The sequence below is a fragment of the Ptychodera flava genome, chromosome 13, assembly GCF_041260155.1.
Source record: "Ptychodera flava strain L36383 chromosome 13, AS_Pfla_20210202, whole genome shotgun sequence".
NCBI lineage: Eukaryota > Metazoa > Hemichordata > Enteropneusta > Ptychoderidae > Ptychodera > Ptychodera flava.
Window position 1 is genome coordinate 1196450 of NC_091940.1, and position 18131 is coordinate 1214580.

Consider the following 18131-nt stretch of genomic DNA (forward strand, 5'->3'; position numbering starts at 1 on the left):
TATGCAGTAATGTCAGCTGCAGTATGTCACATCATCACTTGAATGTGATCAAAGCTTGACATTGTATCTTGTACTCACTCAGCCAGCAACGCTTGTGTACACATAAGGCAACATCTCATAAGAACTCTTAACATTTATAAAATAGCACCTCTGACTCTTGGCAGCCATTTGCCATAATTAGAATACAATAGGCTGTTACAACAGAAATGAGAATAAACTGTAATTTTGATGTACACAACTATTTTGAAAAAAAGACGAGCTAAATCCTACAATTACAGGAATATAAATCACTGAAAAATATTGTAGAAAACTGTCAAGCTTATACCTAACTCCTGAAAGAGGTTGAATTATCTGTTACTCTATAGCAAAAGTATGAGCTTTCCTGTACTCCGGGTTAAACACATTTCCTCATTTTGAGTGGAGGAACAGTGACTTACATGAGAACTGAGCACAGCACTGTCTCCTCTCAAACTGTTTTCTTCCTACTCGGTAAAAAGTGGCACACAGAGGAAAGAAGTGCAAAGAAGCAAACCTTGCAGCGAGTTCTATTTTATACAAGGAGGTCCTACAGTATGACTGCTTTGGAACTGTTTATCCCATTGGCAGTGGCGGATAACATCACTCGTTCAAGTGCAAACACATGCTGTTATTTGTACCTCAAAGTCAAAGCCTCTGGCTCTTTTATGCTAAATATTTATACAAAGATCATAGAAATGAAGAGATATAGTGAAAAAAAAGAATTTTTTTGAAAAAAACAGCAATGTCTGGTATCATTACACCCAAATGAACTTTATTTGTTCACTTGAACCTTAGCTTATGACAGGACGTTGCAACATTCATCTGATAGGATAAAGTCACATAAGTGAGATTTTATACCGATAGTTCCATAAGCTGTAATTTTGGGGTATTTTTCAGTAGTTTTGTGTATCTACCACCTTTTCTTTTTCTGCTCCCTGACACATGATAAAATGAATGTCATTTATTTACAAATGCTGCTTATCAGCAGGGACAAGGTGAGTACAGGTCAGTATTGTTATTGTTGAAAATTGAATTCAAGGATGGACTACAATTCATTTATCAATTAATAGCATAGTTACAGAGAATGATGCCAAGACTTACATTGGGTATTCTAGCATTCTGTGAGGAGTAGAACAAGACATTGCAGTTGATAGACAACAAAAACTACTGAAAATTGCAGAGGTACAGCTAATGTCCTTCAAATATTTCCACGTAACACCATCTACTGTACATGTAGTATGTTGATAACATTCCATTTACTGTCAGGGGTGTTTTTGTATAAAAACTGAACTTGACACATATTATGCACGTAAAAACAAGTCATCGTTGATGACACAATCCCCACTTGTTAATGGGTACTTTGATTATAAGGTCCTCAGAGAGGATAGAGTCCTCTTCATTAGGTCTGCAATAAAAATACTTTTTAATAAATTCACTTAATACATGTCTGAATTATGGTTCAGGACATGAAAAAATCATAATAAAATGGCCACATGGCGGCCATATTGGATCATATCACAAAACAAATCAATGTGCATATGTATTACATACGTCAATGTCCTTGTACAAACTTTGAATAAAATCAGTTAAGATATGCCTGAATTATGGCTTTGTACATGAAAAAATCATAACCAAATGGCTGACATATTGGATCGTATCACAAAACAAATTGATGTGCATAGCTACATGTATAACATTGGTCAATGTCCTTGTACCAAGTTTGAATAAAATCGGATGAAACATGACTGAGTAATGGCTCTATACATGAAAAATCGTAATAAAATGGCCGCCTGGTGGCCATATTGGATCGTATCACAAAACAAATTGACGTGCATATGTATGACATAGGTCAATGTCCTTGTACCAACTTTGAATAAAATCAGTTGAGATATGCCTGAGTTATGGCTCTGTATATGAAAAAATCGTAACAAAATGGCTGCTTGGCGGCCATATTTGATCGTATCACAAAACAAATTGAAGTGCATATGTATGATATAGGTCAATGTCCTTGTACCAACTTTGAATAAAATCGGGTTGAAACATGCCTGAGTAATGGCTCTGTACATGAAAAAATCTTAATAAAATGGCCATCTGGCAGCCATATTGGATCGTATCACAAAACAAATTGAAGTGCATCTGTATGACATATGAAGTAATCCTTGTACCAAGTTTGAATGAAATCGCTCCAGGCATCTCTGAGATATCTGCGTGAACGGACGGACAGACGCATGCACGCACGCACGCACGCATAATTAAGCAAACTGAATGTTGTCAGGGAAAATGCTGAAAGATCGAATAAATCTGAAAGCAGAAAAATTCAATGAAAGATTCAGACATTTCAAGGCACTGGTATGACTTCTGTCACATAACTGAGACTGAAAGCACAGTGTAGGTTGCTGTAGCAAACTCAAAGACATTAAAGTTACAACCACCCACAACGGACCAGACAGACTTCTCAAACATTATTACATGTAAATTAGAGTTTTCCCAGTAGTTTTTGTTGTGTATCATAGGGATACATTTGTTAGAACTGTGCTCATAGGTTGTGGGACCCATACAACCAATGTTAACACTGTATCCAAGGTGCAATGGTGATTGATGAAAGTTAAAACATGTATGTCATAATCTACATTGTATAATATAAATGTTGCAGCTATGATGATTGGGTGCATCTAGATACCGTGCACGTAACACATTGTTTGCAAACACCAAACTCGCACAGGCGCAGTTCTGACAACAGTTTCCCTTTCAAGTAAGTGTTGCATGAGTATTTTATAGACATAATGCTTAACATGAGACTGGATAAGGTGATAGACTGTCATATATAACTGCGGACACGGGTAAAATTAAAAATCCTTCAGTCAAAAACTTGAAGCCTGAAATTTAATATCTCTCATATGAAACTAGTATTTCTGCAAGAAAAAAATTCCATTGTGCATTAGTTACTCTCATGTCATTCAAAAAAATATACAATAACAAGCCAAATTGACAGGACTTTTATGTCGTTTTATCACCGAACAAAATATTCATTTTGATGTTCACAGTCACTACGTACAGAATGACATTTCAGACAAATAAACCCCTGCAGAGAATGAAGTTAACTTTTTTAACATTTTCAAAAACATGTGAAAAAGATGCTGGGAAATTGGTAATTTGCATTCATTTGCATAAATCTTTCTCATCCACCTAACAGCTACCTGTTGTACAAAAAACTCAACCCTGAAAAATCAGTCAAAATTTGAATCAGTGTATTGAAAAGTACCATTTGGCACAAAATGCTAACAAGCCGCACAACCTTAATTTATGATATCATAAAATAAACGGTGTGATATGTGTAGTTAAGCCATCATTTCTTTCTTTCTTTTGTTGGGATTTACATGGGGACTCTGAGGTTTCCACAGTTCTTTGTCCAATTACCATGGGTCTGTGAAACAGATTTAGGAACCTACATGTAAATCTGACCCCTTGTGCTCTTTTTCATAGCAAACCCTGTCATTTTTTCCTACATTTGTCACATATTACCCAAGGTGGCCATGTCAGGCATTATGTGGACTATGGTTGTTATGTTTATATAATTTTTTGATTGGTGCTCCTGTAAAATGCTTTATTTTCACCAAGACAAATTTTCATGTATTTATCAAGTGTGACTATTTTGACTATGGTTACGTTTTGCTATTTGTATTGTCTGCATTTGTCTTGTCTGCACTCAGAGTAAATATTTTTTTGGTCTTTACAAAATTTGGATAAATTTGATGTTTGCGAAAAATTTTCTGGTTTACAGTATATAGAAGCACATCTGGACTTGACAAACAACCCATATCACAGCTGGAGTCTTCTCATGATCATGATCTGGTTCGTTAAGTAACATACGCAAGAGTAACTAGATAAATAACTTGTTACGTGCAGAGAAAACGAACAAAAGGGTGAACTCAGCAGTTTCCGTTTAAACAAAATTTATTACGAAAACAAAACTAATTGCTAAGTTAGGGACAGAGTACAAGCTTTAAAAGTGTACAGACTACTTATCTCAGCTGGGACGGCAAAGCTCCAGTCTCAGAGTTGTAACAGTCAGTCGGATGAATGAACAGTCCTTTGGCTTGCAGGCTTGAAGCTGCACAAAGACCACAGTATAAATCCAGCGTTGACAGTGAAGGTCTTGAAAAGTCTTGAGAATGACTACTGCTGGAGTTAGTAACACACAAGAGACACGATCCCAAAAGTCTGACTGGAAGCTGAGCACGTCCCTTTTATAAAGGCATATAAGAACAATCTAGAACTTTTATTGACATGCTAATTACTGTTCTAAATTATCTCTCTTACACAACTAATCACTTACTTTCCAGAACATTCCAACATGACTAATTGAATTCAAGGTTGTGAGGTCATTAAGGGCAGTGACCTTGAGAATGTTCTAGACTAATTGAACTCAGGTCATGATGAGTGTGGGGGGAATGACCTACATAACACACCCCCTCTTCAAAAAAGAAAATTTTTCAAAGAAAAATCTTTCTTTTACAAATGTTATCTTGAAAAGGATTTAAGTACTCAAATTTTGTTTTACTCTAAAGTAAAATTTCTTGAAAGTGAACAACAATAAAATTTCTTGAAAGTGAATAACAATAATTTCTAAATACGAGAGAGACAGTCTGCAATTAAATTGTCTCTGCCTTTGATATGTCTAATGTCAAGATTAAACTCCTGTAACATTAAACTCCATCTTAGCAATCTCTGATTTTTGCCTTTAAATTTCTGCAGAAAAACAAGAGGGTTGTGATCAATATAAACCACTATTGGCTGATTTGAAGAAGTAACATAAACTTCAAAATGCTGTAAAGCTAATATCAAAGATAAACACTCTTTTTCAATTGTAGAGTAGTTTCTCTGGGATTTGTTAAATTTGCGTGAAAAATAGCAAACAGGATGATCTACCCCATGACTATCCTCTTGCAATAAAACAGCACCAGCAGCCGTATCACTAGCATCCACAGCTAATTTGAATGGCAAAGTGAAATCTGGTGCAGACAACACTGGAGCACTTTGCAGTATGGCTTTAAGTGTATCAAATGCCTGTTGGCATTGCTCTGACCAAACAAACTTTACTTTCTTTTTAAGTAAGTTAGTCAAAGGCTCAGTAATTGTGGAGAAATTTGGACAGAATTTTCTGTAGTAAACCAGCCATACCGAGAAAGCGCATCAGTTGTCGTTTGCAGTTTGGTATGGGAAAACTTGAAATGGCACTGATTTTGGCATCAACAGGTTTTACCTCCACCCTGTCCTACAGTATGTCCGAGGTAAGTTACCCTCGCCCAACCAAACTCAGATTTGGCAAGGTTGACAGTCAACATTGCTTTGCTCAGTCTCTCAAAGAACTTCCGCATGAGCTTGATGTGTTCCTCCCAGGTGTCACTATACAGGACGACGTCGTCAACGTAGGCTGCACACCCGTCTAGCCGGATATGACGTCGTTGATCATCCGTTGGAACGTTGCCGGAGAGTTCTTCATTCCGAATGGCATCACCTTGTACTGGAACAATCCGTCTGGTGTAACAAAGGCGGATATTTCACGAGCACGATCCGTCAGAGGGACTTGCCAAAATCCCTTCAGTAGGTCAAATTTTGTCACATACTTGGCTTTTCCCACTCGGTCGATGCAGTCATCAATCCTCGGGATTGGGAAAGTGTCTGTCTTTGTTAAAGTGTTGACCTTCCTAAAGTCTGTGCACATACGATAACTGTGATCTGATTTGGGAACAAGTATGCACGGCGAACTCCAGTTACTTTTACTGGGTTCAATAAAGTCATTGTCCAGCAGGTATTTGACTTCTTCCTGGAGATATTTTGCTTTTGTTGGATTCAGTCTGTATGGATGTTGTTTTACAGGCTTACTGTCCCAACATCAACGTCGTGATAGATGACGTTTGTCCTCGTTGGAAATCTTGAAACAGGTGTTTATATTCATGGAGCAGTTCTTTCACCTGTTGTTGTTGTTTCTGGCTGGAGGTGTGCCAACTTTGTAGACTCCAGCTTCTCCAGGATTTCTGAGTTCTGAAGCTTGACCGAGCCCAGCTTTGCGTTTAGAGTATTTTCACTCAAGTCAGTTTCAGTATCACTATCTTCATAATGGTTTGAACTGACTGCACTGACAGGCTGAGTTATAGTAGGATTATCCCTATCCAAATACGGCTTAAGCATATTTATGTGACATAGCTGTTTTTGTTTTCGCCTGTCAGGTGTTATTATGATGTAATTTAAATCACTCAATTTCTTATCAATTAGATATGGCCCAAAGTAACGAGCATGGAGTGGTTTGCCAGGAACCGGAAGTAGAACAAGAACTTTTTGACCTGGTTCAAACTTCCGTTTTGAGGTGTTTTTATCATATTTGATTTTCATTGACTGCTGAGATGACTCAAGATTTTCTCTGGCTAATTCACATGCTTTAGAGAGTTTTGTACGAAAATCTGACACATATTGCAAAATATTCAGACAATCATCATCGTCTGATAGGAATTTCTCTTTAACGAGCTTAAGTGGGCCACGGACTGTATGTCCAAATACAAGCTCAAATGGGCTAAAACCAAGAGACTCCTGAATTGACTCTCTAACAGCAAAGAGCAGATAATGAATTCCTTCATCCCACTGCTTCTCTGTGTCAAAACAGTAGGTCCTAATCATGTTTTTCAAAGTTTGATGAATCGCTCAAGAGCACCCTGACTTTCTGGATGATAGGCGGATGACCTATACTGTTTAATGCCTAGCTGATCCATTACTTGTTGAAAAATACCAGACATAAAGTTGGAGCCTTGATCGGACTGGACACATTTAGGGAGGCCAAATAAAGTGAAAAATTTGACTAAAGCTTTCACTATAGTCTTTGTCTTTATATTTCTCAGTGGTATGGCTTCTGGAACCGAGTTGATGTACACATTATTGTCAGCATGTACTCATTTCCTGATCTTGTTTTTGGTAGGGGCCCAACACAGTCTATTAGTATCCTACTAAATGGTTCTTGAAATGCAGTAATTGGCTGTAAAGGGGCTTTTGGAATGGTCTGATTTGGTTTTCCTACCATTTGACATGTATGACAAGTTTTACAAAAATGTGCTACATTTTGCCTGAGATTAGGCCAATAAAAAAGACTGAGGATTTTATGATAATTTTTCCTGACTCCTAAATGACTAGCCCAGGGGGTTTCAAGGGCCAGGCGCAATATTTCAGCACGATAGGGCTTTGGAACCACAATTTGATGTTTTATAGCCCAATCGTCATCAACCAAAACGTCTGGAGGTCTCCATTTACGCATGAGAATACCAGATTTTGTATAATAGGAAACAGAGCTATCTGAAGTTTTACCTTCATCATCTACCCTGTCAAACAAAGACAAAATATCTGGGTTCTTTGTGTTGTTCTGCAATGAGATTTGATCTAGAAAATGTCTGACTTTGGTCAGCAGAAGTTTTACTGGAAGTTTCAAATCCACGAGGATAACGGAATGATCCGTGTCAAACACCTGACTGAGAAAGGTGTCATTTAAGTCAACATCTGTGACATTATTTTTGAGAGTATTTTAATTCTCGGAAGTTTTCTTTGACATGGCTCGAGTAATGGCACATGAAGGAAATAAATCGGGTATCTCTTGTTCAATTGGCTCTGGATTCTGATCTAAACTAGGATTATCAGTCACAAGTGGATTATTATGACCTTATCCCCAGCAAGGTCGTTTCCAAGGAGAAGGTGAATCCCTTCAAAAGGCAAAAAAGGCCTAATACCTAAAGTCACAGGTCCAGAAACAAAGTCCGAAGACAAATAGACATTATGGAGAGGAACAGGAATGTAGTCATTACAATCTACCCCCTTAATAAGAACTTTAGAACCTGAAAATGACTTTTCAGAAAATGGCAGGGTATCTGCCAACAAAAGAGACTGGGAAGCCCCGGTATCTCTTAAAATTTTGACAGGGGTAGCGGAAGAGAAATCACTAGAAAGTGATATAAAACCATTATGAATAAATGGCTCGAAAATACCCATAATGCTATCTTGAGAAGAATTGACCTTGACCTCATTAATTGGGGATGAGAGGGGTTTAACCTCAGAAAATGTGTTGCACACATTATTAGACTCTAATTGAGTTGATGAAGAAATAAAGCCGGTTGGCTTAGATCCACTTTGACCACTTTGACCTTCACGTTTTCTTTTCAATTTGAAACAATCTGACATTAAATGGCCGTCTTTCTTACAATAATTACAAGAAAGTGTACCGAACTGTTTGTCAGAAGGAGATTGAGACTTGGGATCTGACGATGTGGGAGTGTTACTTGAATTTTGTGAACTGTTGTCATTTGATTTTCTACTGTCCTTTGAGAAATTCTTGGATGAAAAGGAGGAGTTAAATTTACCTGCATTGTTTCTGTATGAAAAGGACTGGGATGGTTTGCTGAGAAAGGAAGATTTGTGGGTCAATGAATAATCATCGGCCAAACGTGCAGCAACCTCCAATGTATCTGCCTTTTGTTCATTGATAAATGTCTTGATGTCACTCCGGATGCACCTTTTAAATTCCTCAATCAAAACAAGCTGTCGTAATTTGTCATAATTCTGACTGACCTTTTCCGAAGAACACCAACGATCAAACAGTTGTTCTTTTGTTCGAGCAAATTCAACATAAGTTTGATCCTTCACCTTCTCACAATCCCTAAATTTCTGACGGTAAGCTTCAGGCACCAACTCATAGCCCTTGAGAATTAATTCCTTCACAGAATCATAATCTGAAGCCTGCTCTACTGACAACTGAATGTAAATTTCTCTGGCTTTACCCACCAAAGCACTCTGCAAAAGCATAGACCAGGACTCCTTAGGCCAATTCAGACTCTGAGCAATTTTCTCAAAATGGAGAAAATATTTGTCAACATCCTTTTCTTGGAAAGGGGGAACTAACCTGAAATGCTTAGTGATGTCAAACTTGTCCGAAGGGAAGAATTTTCCTGACTGTCCAAGCTCTAAACGTTTTATTTCTACCTGTAATCGCTGTTCTTCTAATCGCAATTCTTTTCTCTCTGTCTTTCTTCCATTTCTAATCTTTCCTGCCTTTCTTTTTCTTTCTGTCTTTCTTCCATTTGCAATTCTTTTTCTTTCATTTCCTTTTCTAATTCCAATTTCTTAAGCTCCAAATCTGCCTGTCTCTCTTTTCCATTTGTAATTCTTTCTCTCTCATTTGTAATTCTAGTTTCTTGATCTCCAAATTTGTCTGCATTTCTAATTCTAATTTTCTGAGTTCAGAGGTAGACTCGGGCTCATAATCTTTCAGGGTGGATTCCTCAAATTGGCCTAAATCAACTAGATGTTTGGCAATACGGTACTGTATTTCCCTCTTGCGCATAGATCTTTTAACTTCTACTTTAAGGAAATTGGCCAGTGCTATGAGGTCATCTTTTCTGAGGGAATTAAATGTGTCCTGATCAAGGTCATCCATAAATTCGTCTGGTTTAAATTCCGCCATGATTAAATTTCGCTGAGTTCACAGTATATAGTAGTTTTGAAAAGGCTGTCAAAATGTTGTCAAACGGCTCAAAATATTCGTATCCCGGACGAGCCCCCAATTTTGTTACGTGCAGAGAAAACGAACAAAAGGGTGAACTCAGCAGTTTCCGTTTAAACAAAATTTATTACGAAAACAAAACTAATTGCTAAGTTAGGGACAGAGTACAAGCTTTAAAAGTGTACAGACTACTTATCTCAGCTGGGACGGCAAAGCTCCAGTCTCAGAGTTGTAACAGTCAGTCGGATGAATGAACAGTCCTTTGGCTTGCAGGCTTGAAGCTGCACAAAGACCACAGTATAAATCCAGCGTTGACAGTGAAGGTCTTGAAAAGTCTTGAGAATGACTACTGCTGGAGTTTAGTACACATAAGAGACACGATCCCAAAAGTCTGACTGGAAGCTGAGCACGTCCCTTTTATAAAGGCATATAAGAACAATCTAGAACTTTTATTGACATGCTAATTACTGTTCTAAAATTATCTCTCTTACACAACTAATCAACTTTCCAGAACATTCCAAACATGACTAATTGAATTCAAGGTTGTGAGGTCATTAAGGGCAGTGACCTTGAGAATGTTCTAGACTAATTGAACTCAGGTCATGATGAGTGTGGGGGAAATGAACTAGATAAATAACTGCAATTTTGTAATCTTTCCTTCATTACTGTACTGGCTTTGGGTTTGTTGAGTATCAATGACTGGCACATAGAATACCAGGAAAAATCAAATCATTTCACTTGTACTGGTAAAACTTGAGGCTCAACTTTCCTGGAGCACGCCCATCGAAGCTTCTTTTTCAAGTTTTCCTCATTGTAGCGACATGATGTGGCAATGACTTTGAATCCCAGTTCTTCCAGGTCTTCCAATATCATGCTGTAGGTTATTGTACTTCTGAGTGGAAGTTCATCACCATTGTAGCCGTATATATCATAATACTTCTCTGCAAATTCAAATTGTCCGTAATGAGAACATTCGTAGTTCCAGCACTCGTCCAATTCTCCTCCCATAACGCCCTCGTACGCGTGTTGCATTAAAGATGGTAGGCCTCTTATAATATCTTCAGGTGCATTTAAGAGAAAACGAATATTCGCGTCGTTGGTTTCCCAGCATTCTAATTCAATAACTTGTATACCTGTTTCGTCAATGTCAGTTTCAAGAAGCTGGCGTTTGCGTTCTGCCTTTACATATTTCAATGTTTGGATCACGTCCTCTTTCAACGCATCCAGTTGATAGAAATCGGCCTCGCAGATCAACAGTCCATAATCCATGAACTCTTCGGGCAAACAAAGCTGTGAAGTGCGGAGAAAGTTGAGTACATACCGGAATAGTTCTCCATCTCTGTCGATCAGATAGGTCCCATTGTCGTCTGTTTGTACCGGTACCCTCCCACTAAACATGGCGCCCAACATAGAGTCCGGGTACCGCGTCAGCGTTGTCAGTGATGTGGTATACATCTTGCCTCCTACGTCAAGTCTCACCATGTCACCCACTGTAGTTTTCATCTTCTGCTCCATGGTCTCTGTATGAAAGTGAGTTGATTTACGGCCAAAATAAACGGCAAATACGTAAAAGCGTCACAACTGTACACACGGGGCGGGGGGCTGGAGCTCAAAGTCCAAACCTGTTTTTCAAGCTGAGATTCGACCTAACTTGTGAGTCTCGGCGCCGTTTTCGTCGCTTTGTTTCCAATTTTAGATGTAATGTCAACTCTCAACGGTTGAACAACAATTACTGTAAATAGCACATCAATCGCTGAGAAGAACTTCCGCATATAAAGTGTTACAGCTGCAGAGACGATGAGCGTAAGGTTTTCGTCCTCTTCCGCATAATCAACCTGCAGTGACCTTTCTAGCTGACCCTTAAAATGACGCTATATTCAGCGTCAGCTTCAGTCTCACATCCGAACAGTGACAACGTTACATTAGGGATGGACCATTAGACCTTGGGAGGGGGGTGGTCACAATGAAATTGTGAAAATTTTTTTTTACTATATTGTAAATTTCTGAAATTTTTTTTTTCCAATTGAGATTAGCTGTGCAAATTTTTTTTTTCAGAGTAAATTTTCAGATTTATAATTTTTTTCATCGTTCGTCGCTGTCTGAAGATAAAGAGGGCAAACGTGGTGCCAAGCACCACAAGCGGCCACGCAAGTGGTCACTGGCAAGAGGTCAGGAGAGGGGTGTCCCCCTGCTGGTGTTGGAGCTTTTGAAAAATAGAGATTAAAATGGTGTTATTTGGTGGCACTTAGGGAGTATTTTTGCGGGGGGTGGTCAGGAGGGGGTGTCCCCCTCCTGCCGTTGGAGCTTTTAAAAAATTGAGATTAAAATGGTGTTATTTGGTGGCACTTGGGGAGTATTTTTGCCTGGGGAGGTCAGGAGGGGGTGTCCCCCTCCTGCCGTTGGAGTTTTGAAGAATAGAGATTAAAATGGTGTTTTTTGGTGGCACTTGGGGAGTATTTTTGCGGGGGGAGGTCAGGAGGGGGGTGTCTCCCCTCCTGCTGTTGGAGCTTTTGAAAAAAAGAGATTTAAGTGGTGTTTATTTGGTGGCCCTTGGGGAGTTTTTTTGCGGGGGGTGGTCAGGAGGGGGTGTCCCCCTCCTGCCGTTGGAGCTTTTAAAAAATAGAGATTAAAATGGTGTTATTTGGTGGCACTTGGGGAGTATTTTTGCCTGGGGAGGTCAGGAGGGGGGGTCCCCCTCCTGCCGTTGGAGCTTTTGAAAAATAGAGATTAAAATGGTGTTATTTGGTGGCACTTGGGGAGTATTTTTGCCGGGGGAGGTCAGGAGGGGGGTGTCCCCCCTCCTGCTGTTGGAGCTTTTGAAAAATAGAGATTAAAATGGTGTTATTTGGTGGACTTGGGGAGTATTTTTGCGGGGGGTGGTCAGGAGGGGTGTCCCCCTCCTGCCATTGGAGCTTTTAAAAATAGTGATTAAAATGAAGTTATTTGGTGGCACTTGGGGAGTATTTTTGCCCGGGGAGGTCATGAGGGGGGTGTCCCCCTCCTGCTGTTGGAGCTTTTGAAAAATAGAGATAAAAATGGTGTTATTTGGTGGCACTTGGGGAGTATTTTGCGGGGGGTGGTCAGGAGGGGGTGTCCCCCTCCTGCCATTGGAGCTTTTAAAAAATAGAGATTAAAATGAAGTTATTTGGTGGCACTTGGGGAGTATTTTTGCCGGGGGAGGTCAGGAGGGGGGTGTCCCCCCTCCTGCTGTTGGACCTTTTGAAAAATAGAGATAAAAATGGTGTTATTTGGTGGCACTTGGGGAGTATTTTTGCCGGGGGAGGTCAGGAGGGGGGTGTCCCCCTCCTGCTGTTGGAGCTTTTGAAAAATAGAGATAAAATGGTGTTATTTGGTGGCACTTTGGGAGCATTTTTTTCGGATTACACATCTTCCTCTGAAACATGGTCTTCTTGCTCCTCAGTAGCTTCGTATAGTTTTGAAAATTGACTATTTTGGTTTCCTGGCTTCCCTTTCTACTGCGTGGTGAAATGCCTACATTCACCCACCAAACATCATGCATATCTCATGATTTTACAATTGATTTTGACAAGCTGAGAAGCTAAAATAAACTAAATAATATAGTGAAATTTGCATATTTGTGTTTTTAGAGCAATTGTTGCCTTTTTTTGATCAAAACATCTATTTCTCTGTAGCAGCGTGTCCAAATTGATTGGATGTGTATAGATGTGTTGAAATTTCAATATTTGTCTTTTGGGCAATTTATGCCATTCATGGTCAAAAAATCTGTATTCTCTGAAAGGGCTTGTCCAATTTCTTGAAATTTGCCACACAAAAACGATTAACCATGCAGATTTATTCAGTATTTGCTATTGAGAAACTTTCAAAGTTCAACCCTTTTATGTGTTTTTGTGTTGGGATTTGTTGGATAGATGGCATTCTACGTAGTGTATTGTTGAATGTTAAAACATGTGTTGCTGTTGTTATTTGAGGCTGTTTTTTGAGAAAAAAGAATTGAAAATGCCTTTTTAAAAGCAAAATAATACATAATGACTTGATATGTTGTTTTATCATCATTGACGTGTTCCTACTTGTTCACCCATTCTTGCATTCATCATTGTAATAAAATGCTGTGAAAAAAATGAAAGTGATGTTGCCTGCATCTGTTTACCTTGATCTTAAAAGGCAAATACAACTTTCTGTCTTGACAACCATACCATAGTTTCAATGTTTTACCTGGTGTACCTACTTGGTTTGTACGCAGGAAACAAGTAGAAAACAGGCTCTATAATTTCATAATTTTCAAGTGATGAGAATACAAAAGTCCTGAAAAGATAAGATAATCACAACTTCCAGTATAAGGGATACAGTCGCTCTAAATGTATAAATTAAAATTAAAAATGTGCCGGGAGGATGTATTAAAAATACAGAAAGTTGCTTACTGTCGGTAAAATCTAAAAAAAATTCAAAATTTTAAAGACTTTTGCAGATTTTTTTTTACGCCTTTGTCTTCTTATTTATTTTTTTTTATTTTGCAAACTAGTTTGAAGATTTTTTTTTTCCTAACTTTCTGCTCTGAAAATTTTTTTTTTCTGTTTTTGACCACCCCCCCTCCCAAGATCTAATGGTCCGTCCCTTACCCGATGAGAGATAAATGATAAAATTCGCCCACAACTTAAAAAATAACAACAAATTTTTCTTTTGAATCGTAAAACAGGTTCGCAGGTAATATTTATCAGAAGAATATATCTCATTAACACTAGTTTCTTGGAAGTGTTCAAAATTTTCAGTCAGTGGTCCGAAACTTGGTGCAAAACGGCATCCATGGTCCGAAACGTGCAAAAAATCGCCACCATGAGAGGCATGGCATCAGGGAGCCGTCATTATTTACAGCCTGGGGGGGTCGGAGAAATTGCTTTAGAAACTCCAAAATTTCGAGTAACCCCCCCCCTGCCAAACATGACGTGTTTGAGTAACCCCCTCTTTGCTACAGAAATTTCGAGTGACCCCCCCCCCCCCCCCCAAAAAAAAAAAAAAAAAAATTGGGAAAGTTAAATATCTATACAGTAAAATGGATTGCTGCTGCGACAAGCCCTGTACAGACCCTGATTAAACGCTGTGGTACAAGTCTGTGTCGGAAAGAGGTTTCATTGGTGTGACAGGGGCTGGTGTAGGCCTACAGGTCTGTATAGTGTTCTGATGACATGCAGTATGTTTTTACAAGAGGGCGTAGATATGGTGCGAAAGCACCACAAGCGACCGCTCAAGCGGTCGCGGGGGAGGTCAGGAGGGGGTGTCCGCCTCCTGCCGTTGGAGCTTTTGAAAAATAGAGATTAAAATGGTGATATTTGGTGGCACTTGGGGAGTATTTTTTCAGATTTTTTCATATAAAAAACTCAAAGGAACAGAAATCTGAGACAGTATTCCAAAACTTATATTACAGTTCACTGATTTCAATGAAGATTACATTTTTTGAAAACGAAAAAATAGCGACAGAAATACATTTATTCACTTTTATTATTTATTATTATTTTTCTGCAATAAAAGATTGGTTTGTTGTCAAGACATTCCACTGCTTTTAAACTTTATAGAATCAGAATTAGCTTGCTTTACATATTTTCCCCTATCGGTAACCTGTACAATATAGAAAGCAAACGTTTCTCATAAATGATCAGGCAAGTATATCAATCTTTAATCAGGAAATACTGAAAAGTACTCAGTACTAGCCTCTATTGAACATAAGGCTTGCCATGTCGAACAGCTGATCATATTCTCAGTTATGTAAGAAGTTAAAACATGAGTATGAAAATCAATACTTAGAAACTTGGAAGACAACCCTTTTCAATGATTCAAGGAAGAATGGAAGTGGTAACAAACTGCACACTTATAGAATCTTCAAGACCAAGTTTGGTTTTGAAAAATATTTAGGAGATATTTCAGATTTCGGGTTATGTAGAAGTTTAACAAAATATAGACTGAGTGATCATAATTTGCGTGTTGAAATTGGTAGGAAATGTAAACCTCATTTACCTTTAAATGAAAGAATTTGCTTGAGATGTGATAGTAATGTAATAGATGATGAGTTTCACTTTTTATTCACATGCAAGTGTCATATTTCTGAGAGATTAATTTTGTGCCAGAAAAGCGGAACAGATTTTTCTATCACTATGATTGTTGAAGAAAAAGTAGAAGAGATGAAAAAGATTATGGAACAGAATTTTCTAAACCTTGCTATATTTACAAGGAATTCTGGTGTTTGCTGACCCCTCCAGTAGTTATATGTGTACTTCAATTCAGTTTACTTGGATTTTAATATCCATTTGATGGTGTTCAGTTTTGGACATGTTGTTCTTTCATCTGAAATGTACCATACCACACTCTCTGTCAGTGTGTGTTGAGTAATAAAAGATTGATTGATTGATTGATTGATTGATTGAAACACATAGTGTAATGAGATTTTAGTTTCTATCGCGGAACAACAGAAGCAAAGCAACGGAAACATTCGAAGATAAGATAAGTTGAACCATTCGTCTGATGATCGCTACAGAGAGCACATGTAGCGTGAAACTCTGAGTAACGCCTAAGTCCTGTGTTCTACTTGTCATCATTTTTTACCGTATATATATATATATATATATATATATATATATATATATATATATATATATATATATATATATATATATATATATACGACTTCTCCTATAAAATACAGGAGAAGTCGAGGCAAGGTCGTGGTGGAGGTACAGCCATTATCTACAAGGATAGTATTGGTGTTTCAAGGAGAAATCACACAGCTACACTTGCTAAATCCTTTGAAGCTTTGTCTGTTGAGTTACGTATCATATCGGATTGTGTTATGGTGCATACAATCTATCGTCCACCTCCATCCAAAAAGAATGGTTTCTCTTTTGCGATGTTTATGGAGGAATTTGAATCCTTCCTTCATGAAATCCAGTTCAACCGATTCATTCTATGCGGTGATTTGAATATTCACCTGGATGACCCATCGTCCTCAGAGGGTAAGCGTTTCCTGGATCTACTTAATTCATTCGACCTCGTCCAGCTGGTCAATGGCGCAACACATCGCAAAGGCCATACACTGGACGTGATCATTGCTCGCTCTATTGATGCTGACCTGTTGGCAAATGTTTTACCAATAGACATGTGTTTTCCCGATCACTATCCAGTATTTTTCGTCATCAATTTATCAAGACCAACCAGAGCAAGTGGGAAAGAAATATCGTATCGTCAGATTCGGAAAATAAAACTTGATAACCTGTCAGCCGACATCGATCGATTTGTCTCGGAGACAGCATCAATTGATGACCTTAATCACCTTGTGTCTGAATACACAACGTCCATGAAGAGCATTGTTGACAAACATGCCCCAGTGAAGACCCGTGTTATCAATCAAAAAATTGAGGCGCCATGGTATAATGATGACATCAGGGCTGCGAAGCAAGTACGGAGACGATATGAAAAATTGTGGAGAGATTCTGGACTTATGGTACACCGTCAGATGTTTGTGAATCAGCGTGATAATGTGAATTCGATGATTGATGATGCAAAAACGAACTTCTACACGGGCATGATTGAGGACAGTACCTCTGATTCGAGACGTCTGTTTCGCGCCGTATCGAATTTATTAGGGTCGGACACTCGTGTTGATCCCTTATCGGATACAACCCCGTCTGAGAAGGTTGAGGCTTTTGCCAAATTCTTCTCGGATAAAATCAAGAAAATTCAGCTTGGATTCCCGGCTATTGACACTGACGTTATCACTGCCTCCGAGAGCTATGGCTTTGATCTGGACATTAAATGGGGCGACTTTGAACCTGCTACGGCTGATGAGGTGCGTCGCATTGTGATGAACTGCCCAAACAAGTCGAGTTTTATGGATCCATTGCAAACTAAATTGGTCAAAGCCTGTATTTCTTCACTGCTCCCTGTTTTTCTCAAAATAATCAATCTTTCGTTGTCGACAGGAAAATTTCCTGATCGTCTGAAACTGGCAATGGTCACTCCAATTCTGAAGAAAGCATCATTGGATCAGGATGTTTTAAACAATTATCGACCGGTGTCAAATTTATCATTTATATCAAAGATTACAGAGAAAGTCGTTGCGGCCCGATTACAGAGCCATCTCAATGTCAATAATTTACATGTACCTCGTCAATCTGCGTACAGAAAATATCATAGTACTGAGACCGCTCTCTACTCCGCTTACATAATGATATCGCTTGTGCTATTGGTCAACAGAAAGTTGTTTTGCTTGTCATGCTTGATTTATCGGCAGCCTTCGATACTGTTAGTCATGATCTTTTGTTACACAAACTTCGTTCAATTGGCATTACTGGAAATGTGCTATCATGGTTTTCTTCCTATCTCTCGAACCGTGATCAATGTGTAATTCTCAATGGTGCTGTGTCTGCCACCAAAAAATTGGAATGTGGGGTTCCCCAGGGAAGTGTACTCGGTCCCATTTTATTTACATTATACACATCATCATTAGCTGAATTGCTCACTGATCGCGGTGTTTCACATCAATTGTATGCGGATGATACGGGGATTTACATCTCGTTTGAGGTTGATGACTCTGCACCCGCCATTGCTCAGA

The 18131-nt window shown here is 38.7% G+C and overlaps 1 protein-coding gene across 1 annotated transcript; it reads right to left on the bottom strand.

The window, feature by feature from the left end:
• Nucleotides 1-10129: 10129 nt before the first annotated feature.
• LOC139147055 (BTB/POZ domain-containing protein KCTD1-like) lies at nt 10130-11415 on the bottom strand. The gene is made up of 2 exons (XM_070717904.1): nt 11176-11415; nt 10130-11073 (listed from the first exon to the last, which is right to left on the bottom strand). Exon 2 carries the CDS (start codon nt 11066-11068, stop codon nt 10283-10285), a length of 786 nt encoding a protein of 261 aa, XP_070574005.1. The 5' UTR covers nt 11069-11073; nt 11176-11415; the 3' UTR covers nt 10130-10282.
• Between the last annotated feature and the right edge of the window lie 6716 nt (nt 11416-18131).